This window comes from Apis laboriosa, unplaced genomic scaffold (assembly GCF_014066325.1).
Source record: "Apis laboriosa isolate Shangri-la unplaced genomic scaffold, ASM1406632v1 scaffold23_cov150, whole genome shotgun sequence".
Taxonomy (NCBI): Eukaryota; Metazoa; Arthropoda; class Insecta; order Hymenoptera; family Apidae; genus Apis; species Apis laboriosa.
The window spans coordinates 1,275,290-1,292,787 of record NW_025222452.1 but is presented as its reverse complement, the minus strand read 5'-3'; the positions used below and the strand labels follow the sequence as shown (position 1 = coordinate 1,292,787).

The 17,498-nt window shown below is 19.2% G+C and overlaps 2 protein-coding genes across 13 annotated transcripts; one reads left to right on the top strand and one right to left on the bottom strand.

Moving 5' to 3' along the window:
• Positions 1-989: 989 nt before the first annotated feature.
• On the top strand, positions 990-13,973 carry LOC122713451 (aldehyde dehydrogenase family 3 member B1). Of its 12 annotated transcripts, none has more exons than XM_043933905.1 (13): positions 990-1,122; positions 3,046-3,166; positions 7,875-7,912; positions 8,040-8,183; positions 8,255-8,350; positions 8,477-8,698; positions 8,843-9,006; positions 9,106-9,336; positions 9,445-9,642; positions 9,864-9,979; positions 11,986-12,121; positions 12,208-12,361; positions 13,891-13,973. In XM_043933905.1, the coding sequence occupies exons 1-13, from the start codon at positions 1,120-1,122 to the stop codon at positions 13,912-13,914; spliced, it is 1,647 nt and encodes a 548-aa protein (XP_043789840.1). In that variant the 5' UTR covers positions 990-1,119; the 3' UTR covers positions 13,915-13,973. The 12 variants fall into 12 exon arrangements, 11 of the variants coding, with proteins under 11 accessions (XP_043789840.1, XP_043789841.1, XP_043789838.1 ...); XM_043933906.1 differs by lacking the exon at positions 13,891-13,973 and adding an exon at positions 12,837-12,896; XR_006346492.1 differs by lacking the exons at positions 12,208-12,361; positions 13,891-13,973 and adding an exon at positions 10,735-10,850.
• On the bottom strand, positions 13,655-17,271 carry LOC122713453 (COP9 signalosome complex subunit 1-like). Its single transcript, XM_043933914.1, is given in 8 exon segments — positions 13,655-13,892; positions 13,894-13,934; positions 14,029-14,163; positions 14,239-15,360; positions 15,475-15,567; positions 15,832-15,874; positions 15,959-16,039; positions 17,147-17,271. Coding segments are annotated over 7 exon segments (1,482 nt in total). The 5' UTR covers positions 15,973-16,039; positions 17,147-17,271; the 3' UTR covers positions 13,655-13,858.
• Between the last annotated feature and the right edge of the window lie 227 nt (positions 17,272-17,498).

Sequence of the window (17,498 nt, the reverse complement as noted above, 5' to 3'; positions counted from 1 at the left end):
TTCTTAAAGAATAATTCTTTTTAATATGTATGTTACATAATTATTCATTTGGAATTGCGCATTTTCTCGATTACGCATACATTATAATATATTAACGCATATATTAAGTTTACACGAGCAGAAAACCGGATACATCTGAATCTATAGAGAAAGTTCGAAGAAAGTTAATGGAGAACCTATTTCACAAACAATGTGAGAAGGAAAAAGTTGAGAAGGAAAGTGTAACAAAACCATTTAAAGGAAACTTTCGTTCCGTTTGATAATAATTGCATTAGAAACTATTATAAAATAAATTATGTCAAACTATTTAAGATTTATCTTAAGTAATTTACATTTACATTTACATTTACAAATATAATAAATTTTTAAATGTATATTTATAAAATGTAAATACAAATAGTGATAATTCTTATGAGAAATAATTCAATATATAAATATTGATAGGATTAATTTATAAAAAAAATTATTAATTTGCATGACTTCGTTTGGACATGAATTATCTTTTTTTATAATGATTCTCATAATTGAAAATCAATATTAATATCAATAAAAATACGAAAATATATATTTATATAATTTACTTCATATTATTAAAAAATCAAAAACTGAATAAGTATGATTAAATGCAACATGATACATGCAATATCTTAGTATTCTCTCAATTGCATTTAAGTCAAAGATGCATTTTATTTTATATATTATCAATTTTAAGATATTGCAATAATATCTTGTAAATAATAAGTTTTTTTATTTATTATATCATGTAATTAAAAAATTCTTATTTTTAGATTTTATAAAGAAAAAATGATTGATAATATTATATAACTTAAAGAAAAAAAGTATAGCTCATTATTTATCCATATAAGAACATTATTCAATCAAATATGGCTGCCGGTATTTTCTATTCAAATAAAAACGACCTCGATTTTTTTTACTTGATGCATATATTATTGTGGGAATTATCATGCGTTAAATTTTTATCAATTCAGTTTGAATTCAACAGCCATTTCATATTGTTTACAGTGCTTTATCTGTTAAAAAGATTTACGAATAACTCAAATATCATTATTTAATATTATTAAATATTTGAGATAGAATATAAGATAAAAAAAATAAAAAATGGTGAGTACAAATATCATTATTCAATATCATTAAACGTTTAACAAAGATAAAAAAATGATGAGTATATATTTTATTGTAGATTCGAAGAACTAACTTATAATATTTTGATATGATTCATGAAATAATGATTTTGTTTATTTAAAAGGTGCTGAAAACATTACTTTCAACATTATTTTCAAAATAAAGCAAAAAAGTTTTACTATTATATATATTCTTAACAAAATGATAAAATTCGAGGAACAAATTGAAATTGTATAAATATCGTAAAATTTTGATAAACAAAAGAATAATCTTATTCCTTCTATATTTATTTGTATTATTTGATTGAAAGTCTATTCAGTTGAATATGCAAACCTTATTGAAATTTCTTCCTTTCGACATGTTCGTAGGTTTGAATATTATTGTATTCCGATGTTTAAACTTTTACAACATCTGTTTATTATTTACTATAATTGGATGAATCCACGATTTCATTTTATTTGAAAGTAATTATTTATTAGATTTTTTATTAACACAATTAGATTTTTTTTAACTATAAACAAAATAACGTTAATAATTATAAATATAATTTATGATATAATATACAGTAATAATACATAATAGTAATACATAATAATAATAATTTCAAATCTAGATATATTAACAAATTTATTACCTGGATAAAATAATTTTATTATTCATATTATTCATATCGTTTCTTTATTGTTTACGTTTCCTTTACTTTTATTTCTATAATATGCAAATTTTCTTGTTTACTTTTCAACATTCTTTTCATCGGCGAGAAGGCAAAACTGGTTTAACCACCAATGAATAATTCTACATTCTGCATTTCTATACTCTTTCAAAAAAAAGAAGTTATTCAATTTATATTCATATAATATTCATTATATTCAATATTATATCATCATGTAATATTATATCATATTATACGTAATATAAATTTTTGTTAAATCTTTCAAAAAGAAGTTTTTTTTTCTATTTCTTCTTTATAAAAAAAAAAAAAAATCAATAAAAAAAATATTTTTAAATATATTCTTAATTTTAACTTCTCAACTAGAAGAGCATATTGATATCTATCTAAAAAAAATTTTAAACAATGAATCAAAAGAAGATAAAGAAGAAATATTAAAAATTAGGAATGTTTTATACAAATCAAATATTTATATATATAGAAATATGAAATAAATATTATTTTCGAGCATATTAATTCGTAAATACAATATATACGTTGCTTTATATTTGCATGATTAGCATTTTATATTCTGGTGTAACATCAGAAAAGGATACTATTACATTCAGTCGTACTATAGCTATGTGAAAGGCAACATCGTCCGATTAGATCTCCGATATTTATGGTTTAAAACGTTGAACACCTTCTAATACTCTCTTGTTAAACGACAAACTTAATACTAAAACATAATTATTATGTAAGTACTCATTTACCTGCGATATATATTTTGAATTTTGTTTTTTATCATTTTACTTATATAATAATTTCATCATCAAATTATATTTATAAATGGAAAAGATAATTTTATAGTTTGCTTGGACGAAAGAAAATGGAAAAAAAGTACAATCGTATGAAAATTAGTTATAATTGTAAAAAAAAATTTTTTTTAATGAAAACGTACAATATATAAAATTTATCCTTCGAATTATTCATTTTTTAAATACAAAATAAAATAAAATGAAACAAATAAAATGAATTCGTGATTTGATGTAATATTTTTTTTGCACTGAAGAATTTATAGAATTATCGTTGTAAATAAATGCAGAGTATTCAATGTGTTTAAATTTCATTTCAATGATAATTACATAAGGAAAAAGAGAATTTATATATTTCGAAAAATAAAAAAAAAATTGGCCAACATTACATACAACTTTTTGTTTGAGATATTAATTTTTTTTCGATTTTGATTTCAGACGGAAGTGAAAATCGAAGTGGGAGATTTAGAGGAACAACAAATCTCTCCGAAAGAACAAAACATGAAGTCAGAAGAATGTCAAATCGATATAGAATCGCAATTAGATGATCCCACAATGGGTAAGTGATTTTATCGCATTTTAAGATAATTCTGTTTTTTTCTTCTTTTATTTCTTTTTCATATTTTTCTATCTTTTCTTTGCTAATAATAATAATTCGAAAATATCAAGAAAATTGAATGAATAAACAAATATGTCGATAAAAATAATTTTTTAACAATTTCTTAATTTAAATATATATTTTATATTTTCGTTATCTAATCTCTAGTAATTTACTTAGTATGCAACAAGAAATGTATTCGATTTCTCTTTTAACATAACTTGTTGATTTACATCGAAAAACAAACAAATATATATAGTGAAAATTAAATTAAAGTAATTTTATTATTTTTAATTTTTATTATTAAAGTAATTTTTAAGCGATATACGTATTTATTTAACTATGTTTTATTTATCCATTTATTTTATTTATAACTTATTTTCTATCCTTGTCACCTGTAATAATACAAAATTAAAAATTAAATGATCAAAAAAGAAAAATAATGTGAAGTGAAAAAATTTTTTAATTTTTTTTTCAAACAAAATTATTATAAAAAGAAAAAAAAAATTTTTGTAAAAAACATTAAAATACATTTTTGTATGTATTCAAAAATTTCGAAATCTATAATAAATTCTTCTAAACGAATATAGATTGCTATTTTGTATATTTCATTTTTTTTTTTTTTTTTTTTTTTCATTAATATCATATAAGTGCACGTACAATATTATCAAGAATTTTGATATAATATTTTACAACGCATGACTTTTATAATATATAATTATTTATGTTGGTAATTTTTACAACGTATTATAATTCAAATACATATTCTGAAATTGAAATTTTAAAAATGATATTGAAAATTTAAAGAAATTTTAACTGTTATTTTAATAATTATATAAAATTGTTAATTAATTTGCATACTTTTAATATCATTTAATTACTATTTGAAATATAATAATTTTAATAAAATATAAAATATAAAAAATATAAAACTTTAATAAAATGATTTATATAGTCTTTTAAATTTCAGATAGAAAAAGAATAAAAAAACAGAAAAATATTTATTTTTAAGCAATTAAAATATGCAATTTGAAACTATTGAAATTTAAATATTTCCCTAAGATTTATGATAAAAAAAATAATAAATAAAAAAGATTTAATAAAAAAATTATATAGTATAAATTTTATCAAGATACATAAATTACATATTCTTTGTCTGAAATATTTTTTCTTTGTTGTAGAAATATGGTTTAAAAAATTTTAATCATTTAAAATATATATAAATGATAAATATAAACTTTCATCTGAATATTTAGAATCACATAATCAGTTTTCAGATCAATTCACATTCGACATTTTTTAAACATAGATTTACTGTAGTGTTTAAACTAAATTGAATAAAAACATAACATAAAGTAAAATATGATAAGTAATTAAAATACAAAAATATAGTAAGTAAAAAATTAATGGAATAAAATTTTAATAATTTTACAAGTTCCATTCTGCTAATAAAAATTTTTTTTTATAAAAATTCTAAAAGATTCTATATTCTTTTCTCTCTATTAAATAAATTTCAAAAATCTGCGGATTTTATATTTTATATATTTTATTTTATATATTTCTACCAAAAATTTCAAACTTTTTTAAAAAATAAAAATTTTTTTTTTTAATTTTTGTCTAACTAATCAACATTTTATAAAAAAATCTTAAATTTTTCATTTAAAATTGAAATTTAAAAATCTATTAAATATTTAATAAATTATATAATTTAGTGATATAAATAGAATTACTTATCTCGTTGTCATCCGAGTTCGCAGGCGCAAACAAACGTACCATGGAGGCGGAACGTTACAGTGTATATAAAAACCAGTTGAAGAGAAGTTTGAAATGAGTATGCCGTACAATTGCGTTAATAGAAGTTAATATATCTAAGTACTCAGAATAAATTATCATATGCAACCAATATAATAATCATTTAGTGACAAAAAACGACGAATATAAATAAATTTAACGAATATAAATAAAATAACTTTCTTAAATAAAGTGTGTGTTTGTACGTGTATATAAGGTATATCATTCGATTACAAGTAAAAGGTAAATTTTGAAAGATCATTCTTGTATTTTTATATATATGGAAAAGCTATCACAAATATTTATGGATTTATGGATTTATGGATTTAAATTAGAATTGATCATTTATTTTATTAATTATTTTTTAATTATTTTATATTATATAAAAAGATATAAATAATGTTCAAATGAATATGTAATAGAAATATTTCTAAAAAACAATGAATCATATGAATCATAAATATGTTCTGTTTTTGAATAATATAGAATCTTTATTTTATTTTTTTTTTTTATATTTATTTATCTTTTCCTTTTTCCAAAAAATAAAATCATTTATTTAATTTTATTTTGATTAGCATAAAATATATATTTAAAAAAATAATTATATATCTAAATTTACGTTACATTAGTGAAAATTATAAAATATAGTGAAAATGTTTTTTTTAATCACAACAAATAAATAAATCATTTTCGTATTTTTTTTTTAATTCAAATGCTGATAATGATAATAATAATAATAAAATAACAATTAAATACTGAGGATTTTAAAAAATTAATGTATTAAAATTTTTTATATATCTCTTTACAATTTTTAGAATTATTATCCTTTCTGCTAAGATAGAAAACAGAGATAAATCTTCGAGAAAAGACAAAACAACAATATGAACTACGTAAAAATTAATGTAGAACCATCAACAAAGATTTACAATAAGATTGATGGTAGGAACTTTACGAAAAAATATGCGCACCATTTGCACACAGAATATGTTTATAACATATAATACATATTTAATTGCACCAGTTTTGAAAAAATTTTGTTAATTAATTATTTTTAAAGTGATTGATTGATTTCCATTTTTTTTTTACTTTTAAATTATGTATAAATACATACTAAGTATTTATATAGTTACATAAATATTATTTTGTTACTAATTCATAAATAGGAATGGAAAAATATAATTTGATTTTATCTGTTTGATTTTATCTAATTATTTTGTCGTAATAATTAATATATCATATAATTAACCAATCAAAATATTTTTTCATTAACATTTCATAACAATTTTATACATAAAAAATCTTAGGAATGACTTACATACAAAAAGTATCGTTTTGCTATAATTTTTTTTCAAATAGTTATAGTGCTGACATCTTTCAAAGAAACTAAAGAAATATTTTTCTACAATCTTCTTTATCGATTCAGTTTTATGTACAGTATATTACAAAAACACTAAACCAGAAAATTATATTTTATAGATAACAATATTTTATAACAATAAATGTATCCTTCAAAGATACATTTCTTATTTTATTATCTTTCAGAAAATATTGTAAATATATAATCTAATTATGATGACTATTCTTACTTTTAAAGATGTCTTTTTGAAATAATATAATTTAAATTTAAAATTTCAAACATCTTTTTGTATTTTTTATTTTAAGATAGTTACTATCTTTTATTAAGATAGTTAATTGCTTTTACTATTTCAAATTTTTATGTTATTAAGCATGTAGATATTGTTGATTGTTATAATAAATAAATTTTTAATTCTTTACAATATAATATGAAATCAAGTCAATCATTTGATAATCATCGTAAATAAATATTACTTTTATTTCTTATAATCATAATATTTATTAATTAAATTTCTTTTTGAGATGATTTTTATACTTTCTAATAATATTCAATAAATACAATTTGAAAATATCAATTTTTTAGAAATATTGGTTGAAATTTAAATAAAAAACTTATGTATATTATGTGTTATGTATATTACAATAAAGAAAATAAATAAAATCATATAAGAATTTAAATTTAAATGAATTCAATTTACAATTCTTTTAGATATAAATTTTCTTTATAAAAAAAAAAAATAGAATCTTTTAAATTAAAATAAAAAAATTCAATCAAAATAGCTTTTTTAGAAATAAATATAAATCATGATACAAAATAATGCAAAATTAATAAATTAAATTACATCTCTCATGTAATTAATTTGTTTTTCAATAATTTGTTTTATTGAACAAATATCATTTAGTACAATATTCTGTTGTTCGAGTGGAACCATAGTCAATGAAATCATATTCTAAGCTATGATAAAACTTCATATGTAATTAATCTTGTCTTTTAAAATTATCTTTTTAATCACATGTGATCTTTCTTCTTTATTTTTAAAATTATAACAAATTGAATTTTTATTAAATCTTAAATAATAAATATAATAATTAATGTTGATATTGATAGTTAGAAATATTAATTAAACGTTGATTCAATTGCATTTAATTTAATCGAAACTTCCAAACCTAAACTCGATATGAATTTTAATTTTAATCCAATCATTATAGTGTAAATTAGTGAAATTAATGTGTTTAGAAGTCTATATAGAATTAAAATAATTATTTACATAAATATACATAATTATTTACATAAATTTACATAAAAATGAAATAACTTTGATAAAATAATCTTTTATTGGAAAATATGATAGTAACACGAAAAAAAAAATAATAAATAATAATAAAATATTTTTGACCTTTCAAAACAATAATTGTTATAATATATATTATATAATTATAATTATAATTATAATTGTTAATAATAATTGTTATATATAAGTTTAATATTATAATAATAATTATTTATATTTTTTTATTTTAGCAGAATCTAATGAAAAAATGATAATGGATTATGCAAGTGTAAGTATATTGATTCTTTATTTTATTTCATATTGTTAATGAAAATAAAAATCTTAATGTTAAAATTTTTGAAATAATACAAAAAAATTAATATTTTTTATTATGTATTTAAAAAATTTCTTTACAGCTTGTTGAACGTACACGAAATGTATTTATTAATGGTAAAACAAGATCATTAAAATGGAAACAAACACAATTAAAACAAACACTACTTATGATACAAGAATGTAAACAAGAAATTATATCTGCTCTTGCTTCTGATTTACGCAAGGTTTATATATATAATAATTATATAAATTTACTTTATTTTTATATTTACAGATTTATATATTTTTCTTTCAGTCTAAATTTGAATCTGTTATTATGGAAATAAATATTGTTGAAGGAGAAATCAAACATTTGCTCATGTCTCTTAAGGAATGGTCAGCTGATGAAAAAGTATTTTTAATATTTTATAATTTTTTGTTAATTTTTATATACTATTATATATATATTTGTATATTTATAAATATATTTATAAATTTAAATAGATGAATATAATATTTAATTGTTTATATCTTTAAGCCTCCAAAAGATATAGTTAACATAATGGACAGAGTTGAAATTAAGAAAGATCCATATGGTGTGGTTCTTATTATGGGACCATGGAATTATCCTTTCCAATTAATTATGGCTCCTTTAGCAGGTGCATTAGCTGCTGGAAATTGTATTATTGTTAAACCATCAGAAATATCCTCTGCTACAGCAAAACTTATTGCAGATATTATTCCAAAATATTTAGATCAAGTATGTGTTTCAAATAAATTTTACAAAAATTCATTCTAAAATAATTACAAAAAAAATATTATTTTATCTTTTCATTCATATTTTAAAATAATATTATATAATAATATTATATAAAATAATAATATATATTAATATATATTCTAGGAATGTATTCATGTAATATTAGGAGGTATTTCTGAAACAACAGAATTACTTAAGCAAAGATTCGATTATATATTTTATACAGGTTCATCTAGTGTTGGAAAAATCATTCATCAAGCAGCAAATAAATTTTTAACGCCGATAACATTAGAACTTGGTGGTAAAAGGTAAAAAGTATAATAATCTACTAATCTTATTTTCTATATTTTATTTTTTATTTTCTTATTTTGTGATATAAACATTTACAATCCTGAAACAATTTATAGCCCTGTATATATAGATAATACAGTAGATATGGACATAACTGTGAAAAGAGTACTTTGGGGCAAATGTGTTAATGCTGGACAAACATGTATTGCACCTGATTATATACTTTGTTCTGAAGAAATTCAAAATAAATTTGTAACAAAGGCAAGAGAAATTCTAAAAGATTGGTATGGTAATAATCCAAAAGAAAGTCCAGATTTATCACGTATAATTAATGAACATCATTATCAGTAAGATAAATTTTTAGCTGCTGCTTTTTATAAATATTTTATAATTATTTTTTATATATTATATTATGAAATTAATTATAATGAAATATATATTATATTTTTATATAGGCGTCTTATCAAGTATTTAAATAATGGTAGAATAGTGATAGGTGGTGACTGTGATCCTAATGAAAAATATATCTCTCCAACTATTCTTGTTGATATCAAATCTACGGATCCTGTGATGCAAGATGAAATATTTGGTCCAATATTACCAATTATAAATGTGAATAATGCTTATGAAGCAATTAAATTTATAAATAATCGGTAAATCTTTTATGTATTTATTTTTTCATAAATATTTTAATAAAAATGCAAACAAATTTTTATAACCATAAACTTCAATTAATTATAAAATTATTTATAAAAGTTGTATGTATGTTAACAATTTTTGATAATATCAAATATTGATAAAATTTTACATTTATTTAAAAAATAACAAACAACAAGAATATATTAAACATCAAGCAATTTATTTTCACGTTTAGTGAATCCCCACTCGTAATATATATATTTTCCAAGGACAGGGGAGTTCAGGATTTAATAATAAATCAAACTCGTAGTGGAAGCGTAGGAGTAAATGATACAATAATGCAATATTGTGGTGAGTTGTGGCTATTAGAAAATTTTTTTATTTTATAAGTATGGTACTATCAAATAAGTAATATTACCTATTTAAAGCTTTTAAATAATTATTTAATTTAACTAATTTTTGGAAAATATTAATTTTATTAACTTTTTTGAAACTAATTTAAGATGGTTTTTTATTGCATTTTTAAATTTTATATACTGTTATTATATTGTACATTAATTGAAAATTAAAAATTTTATATTATAAATTTATTAATATTAATTATATTATTAAATTTTTTGATGTGTTGGTGATGGGTGAAAATTATAGTAATCTAGAATATTTACAATGCATAAATAATTACATACAACTTGATAAAAAACTTTATAAAAATACAAATCTCTCTCTCTCTCTTTTTATTTATATAAATTTAGATTATAAATAAGATTCACGAATTTGCTTGCATAAGGAAAATTTTTAAATTATCATATTATGTCAAATATATTCTAATAGTTTTTATTTAAAGTCTTTATAATTGTTATGTAATATTTTTAATTTTTTTTAATTATTCTTATTTGGTTCTGAAAATAAAAATTTTTTTAAATAAAAATATTACTTAAGATTATTATAACTTATAACAATTAATTTGCTATTTATAATTTTTTATAATTCTTTATCATTTTTGTATTGATCATTTTTGTAATATCAGTAATTCAAATAGGCTAATTCTCCTGTTCATGTTAAGTTAGCATATTATTTTGAATAATAATTGCTTAATATTCATGCAGGGAGAAGCCATTAGCATTATACATATTTAGCACTGATGAAAATACTATATCAATATTTCTCAACAATACAAGTAGTGGTAATGCTTGTGTTAATGATGTAATAATGCATGCAACAGGTATTGGATTTTTTGTGTTATCTTATTAACATTGATAAAATTTATTAATAATATATGTATATAGTATTAGATCCTGGTGATTTAGCAAGATTGTAAAATTAATAAAACGGGAAATTATAGATGTTTCGATTGAAATAAATAATTACATATATATCATATGATGTACATATATAAAGATGCAAAATTAAATATCATTCAGTACTGTCAAATATAGTAAAAAATATGCAGAGAATACAATATAAAAAAAATTGAAATTCTTTAAAATATTTAGAATATTTTATATTATTTATAGAATAATTAGAATATTAAATCTAATTTAATAAAAAAATAGATGAAAACTATTATTGAATGAAATAAATGATTATTATAAATGAAATAAATTAAAATTAAAAATTAGTTAATAAAATTCTTCTAATTAAAAATTCTACTTCTTATGATTATAAATTATACAATTTTAACATGTCATTTCAATATTAAAAATGTCATTACTAGATAAAATAATTTAATTATATCATCAGAACTTATTATATATATATATATTAAACAAGAATTTTGTTACTATATATATAATATATGTATAGTAACAAAATTCTTGTATTCTTTATATGTTTAAGCTTAATTATTTTTGTATATATTGATGTATAAGTGCACTTAATATATTATATTTTGAAATTTTAATTGTGTTATAGCAAAGCATAAAATAAGATTAATTTACATAATCTTATTTTATAAAACATAAGATAAGAAAAATAAAACATTTAATTTTGTCTAGCAAAATTATACTTACTGTTTATAGATATAAATCGAAATATACATTATTTTGCATATTATAAATTGTATTTTGTTTATGCAAAGTTAAACAAAAGCATATATTAACTAGAAATTTAATTAGCAAATCACAAAAATTTTACAAAAAATTGTTTTTTCTGAAAAATTTTATAATTTAAATAATTATATATATAATTTTATTATATATATAATAATTAAATTTAATCTAGTGAAACATACATAATTTCCTATATCCACACTACATGAAATTTACATGAAATATCTTTTTTATCTTTTGTTTTAATATAGTGCATTTTATTTAGATATAATTCTAAATTTTACAAATAAATATATATATATATTTTAGTTGACAGTATACCATTTGGTGGTGTTGGCAATTCTGGTATGGGATGTTATCATGGAAAATATACTTATGATACCTTTGTACACAAAAAAGGTTGTCTTATTAAATATTTTAATAAACTAGAAGAAGCATTGGCATCGTAAATATTATTTTTTAAAATTATATTTTATATAATTTAATACAAAAGTAAATATGTAAAATAATTTTTATTATAATTTTTTGCAGAGGCCGTTATCCACCATATTCTGATAAAAATTTATCTTTCTTACAAATTCTAATGGCAAAACGGCCTGACATACCTGGAATTAAATATTTTCCACATCTTTTAGCATTTGGTTTGGGAATTCTTGCCACATACAGTGTTTTAATTATATTAAAGGTATATAAATTTAGGCATAAAGGTATATAAATTAATGCATTTATTAATTTGTAATAATTTCATTTGTTATAATCTACTGCACAAAAAATTATTGCACACACAATATAAGCAGATATTTATATTTATAGAATTGAATTTTATAAGTATAAAATATAATTTGAATTAAATTGAAAATTATAATAAAGGTATAATTTAATTTTATTTATTTAATGATTTATTTTTAAAAATATATAAATCTAAAAAATTTGAATTTGAAAATCATATTTCATTATGTATAAAAATAATTTAATAGATCAAAAATTGAAATTTTATATAATAGGATGCATATTTGAGAAATGTTATCATTTATGATCTTACTATAATAAAGTCAATAAAGACAAAAAAATTGCATATATATATATATATATATTATAATTAATTTTACCTTTTTTTTTTTTTCTAAAAGTTGATTAATATAATAAAAATACTTTTTCAGATTCAAGAAGAAAATCATTAATGGATTTCTATCGATATATCAATTACAAACTCTATATAACATAAATTATATATAATTTGTATAATTAAGCTTTTCTAATGTAAAAAAATTAATATCTTTTTTTTTTTTAATTTAATTAATTTCACACATGGACAAAAAATCCAAAATAATTTATGTTTATAATGATTAAGAATTTAAATTAAAATAAAATTTATTTTTTGTAAAAAATTAATAAAAGAATATAATTATTTTATTTTTTTATTAATTAATTTTAATAGAATTTCACTATTTTTAATTATGTATTTTTTTATATAGAGTTTATATTTCAATATTGTGAATAAATTATATATTAAATAATTTTAAGTATATTTATTTATAAAACCGTAAAATTAAAAACATAAAATTTCTTTGAAAAAGTAAATATTTTTCGTATGTTTTAACTATTTTTTAATATATTTATTAATAATTATATATATTTATAATTAACTTATTAAATTATAATTATTAATTAATTTATAATTAATTAATTATTAATTAATTAATTTGTAATTAATTAATTTATTATTATTAATTTAATTTATAATTAATTAATTATATAATATTTATAATTAACTATTTTTAATATAATAATTAATATGTAAAAATAAGTATGTTTATTATTATTATTATTAATTTTTTGATATTTATGATTATTAGATAAAATGAACAACATGAAAAAGAAAATATTCATGCCTAAAAAAAGGTATTCGTGTATTTATTGATAATAAAGTTTTTAGTATACATTATATTTTATCAAAGGTTTGTTCATAATAAACACATTTTTGAAAATACTAGCTTTTACTTATAGTATAATGCATTATATACATATTTTGTAACTTTTATCGAAGATTTGAATTCAATATCAGCATCATAAACATTCATTGCCCAATATGGTATCAAAGTACTATTTCATATCTTAATAACCACATCAGGTCATCTATATAAATATAATTATCAATTAAAAGATTAGTATAAATCATAGTTCAATTTCTTACCACTGAACTATTGTTTCCAGGTAACCGACATCTCTCCCCCTTGAGTACTATCACGCTGTGGACTCTATAAAAATATTAAAAATAAAAACAAATTTTTATAATATTAATATTGTTTATTTTTCATTTTATCAAATTCTAAAAATAATATATATAATTACTTTAACTTGAATCTGTTGTTTTAACATTGCAGCCCTTAAGATTAACATGCGTGTGCGTCTTTGATATTCTTTTCCTACACTCATAGATTTCTCGAAAGTTGTGCTACGTTGATCGACATCCTTGGCATACAATATCTAAACATATACAATAAATTAAATTAAAAATTATTCTTTTATAAATATATTAAATGATGATAATGATAACTTTACTTTATTATGTGAATCTATACGAGCTTGTATTTGGCCATCGAGAATTAATTGCATAAGCTCATCTTCCAATTCTGATACAGTCCTATTAAAAGCAGTTGCCATACGTCTCATATCTGCACTTAAGTATGGACTAAAATATTGTATCAATGCTCTATTCCGAATTTGTGTATATAATACATTAACATGTGGTGCTATGTACATATCTAGAAGTATGTTATCCTTTATCTCGTCCAACAATTTTAAACAAGAAGCATATTTTGATTCATAAAATTTAAAAATTATATCTCTTAATTGTGGTTCTAATTCTAGAAATAACTTAAAGGAACTGCTGAAGATAACCTGTTTTTGTAATTCATGTCTGTCAAATGTAGCTAAAGCACAAAGTCCTCCATATAAGGCAACATTTCCAGGGGATAATAATTCAGGACAATCACAATGATCCAATGATGCCTGCAAAAAGTGTCTTGCAGCCATTTTATATTTTCTAGTAGCTAGTTCCGCTAGACCAGCTGCAACTTTTAATTTTGTAACTATAGATTGATTGTTGTCTTTGCCATGGACATCAGAAAAGTCTGGTGTACTTTCTGCCTTTGTTACATAACTTAATACATGAGCCCAATTTTGTAAATAAACAGAAACTTTAATAACATTTAAGCACATGTTAACAATATGCTTCCCACTAGTACAGTAATCCCTTGCTCTGGAATAACACTTTAAGGCATGAACAAGATCCCCACAATCTAAATAATGATCTCCTAAATCATCGTGACCTCTTCTAATACTTTCTTTAATTGAATTACTTCTATAATTTTTAAGATCAGTATCAAATTTTTCTAGTTTCAAAGCAGCCTTTTTAGAACGAAATTCAACCCAAGCTTGATCTAAGGTTAACATATCTTGAGATGTTGATTGTGCTGCAACATCTGGTAATCCAGGTGTACCTACAGCTTGAACTAATTTTTTATGTAGTATGACATATAAGGAAACATTATATGTTGTCATCACATAAGATATAGCCATTTTTAATGCTTCTATCCTTAACATTGGACAGTGATCAGCTATATATATAAGTCTATATAGTTTAGCAAGACCAGTATAACTATTAGCATAAACTTCTAAATCCTGAAAAAAATCAAAATAAAATATTTTGACATATACTTACATTATAAAATCAGAATTATACAAAATTATTAACAACTATCAAAAATAAAAAATTCAATAGAAAATTAGATATACCAATGTTGGGTTTTCCACAATATATGGTTCTTCTTCTGCATTATCATTATCTTCTGCAGGAGCATCAACTTGCATAGGCTCCACAACATTTTGCTATATATAAAAAATATAAATAAAAAATATTTTAAAATATAATTTGAATAAAAAGATTTGTAAATTGCAATATTCTAAGTTAAGAAAATTAAAAATATAAAGATTAAAAGATTTAAGAAAGATATTGATCAAAGATTGGATCAACATAATAATTACAATATAAGAAAAAAATGCACAAAAATGAACATTTGAATTTGTCATGACTTTGATGTGCATGAAATTTTCTATTTGTAGCAATTATTGCAAGTTATTCTAAAAAATTACCTGAACATCGTGAACTTGCAACGGCATGACAATGTTTTCTTTTCTGTTACAGTCAAGAATTTATGAAAGAAAACAAAACTTTCCGAGAATAGTGTATAATAAAGGACTGAAGTATATACATACATACAGGGTAGGTAACATGCAGCAACTAACACTTTTCCACTGTCATAATTCTAATCAGATGAATTTTCATTTATGCGAAATTAATCTGAAATATTGATATATATTATTATCTTAAAGAATTAATAAATATATTATTTTATATATATATATATATACTTTAATAAATTTTATTAAATCAACTTAGATATTTTGCTTCGAAAGTATGAAATATAATAAAATATACATATTTACATTAAATATGAACCATAGTGTTTACTTTGGCAACGCCGTTTTTTTTAAGTATGTGAATTTTAATGTAAGATGTGTATTTTACTTATTTTTTAGTGTAATGTATAGAGCATTATGATAAATGTTTTTCTAGAAAATTTATTTAAATATAATATAAATAATAATTTAAATAAATAAATAATATAGTAAATGAATAATATAATAACAGGAATTAAAATAACATTGTATATAAAATATTGGAAAAATTTGATGTAATACTTATATTTGAAACATTTATATTGATTTTAAATAAATATAAAAATAAAACAAGTTTAAATTTCTCATAAATGCAAATTTTAAAAATAGGCAGAAAACTAAAAGTGTAAAAGAAATTCTAATATTAAACAAAAGAGGTTAAGTAAATATTAAATAGAAATGAAATATATAAATAAAATTGTTTTTAAAATTACAAATATTAATTTATTATAATTTACTAATTTATATATAATTAAAAAATAATATTATAATTTTTTTAGGTAATATATATTTAAAAAATATAGTAAATTTTATTCCATCTTAAGGATATATATATTGATTTTATCATTTTCTTAGAACTAGAAATATAATAATATTATAATGCGTAATATTGTTAATTAATTTTAATATATTTATTTTTAATAATACAAAAAAACTATAAAATTCTATTTAATATATATATATATATAGTATTATAGTAACATAGATTATTTAAGATTTTGATTATATATTTAAGATTATATAATATTAAATATTATATTTTTATAAAAAATTTAAAAAAAAAAACAAAATATTTATTTTGTCAAAAGTTTTAATTTACATTTATTAAGTATTGTATTATATATAAAAATAAAAAAATATTAAATATAAATATTTAATAAATTTAACTATTCTATTAAGATATTACATAATTAAAATTTATATATTATATTATGTAATAATTATTCACCTAATTGTATTCTTATAAACTCCATCCCTTATATTTTGAAGACAACATATTACAATAAACAAATATTTTATAAATCGTGAGAGATTGAGTTATGATTGACTAGGTTATGTTTATATCGACCTGACATTGTTGCCAGATTTTTTTTATTATAGTATAAAATGTAAAATGTAATGAATAGTTATTATTATTTTATATTATATATTATTCATATCAATAATATTTAATAATTAATATAATAATAGCATATTTTTTTCATAATTCATATTCTTTTTAATATGATTATAAAACAAATGAACAACAAAACTTTAAAATACAAATATTTTTAGAAATATTTTTACATGATAGAAAAACT

Bases quoted from the DNA above. Each gene is read 5' to 3' on its own strand.
- LOC122713451 (XM_043933903.1), top strand. The intron at 8,699-8,842 runs GTATGTGTTTCA...TATATATTCTAG, and splicing joins TTCCAAAATATTTAGATCAA to GAATGTATTCATGTAATATT. The intron at 9,007-9,105 runs GTAAAAAGTATA...AACAATTTATAG, and splicing joins TTAGAACTTGGTGGTAAAAG to CCCTGTATATATAGATAATA.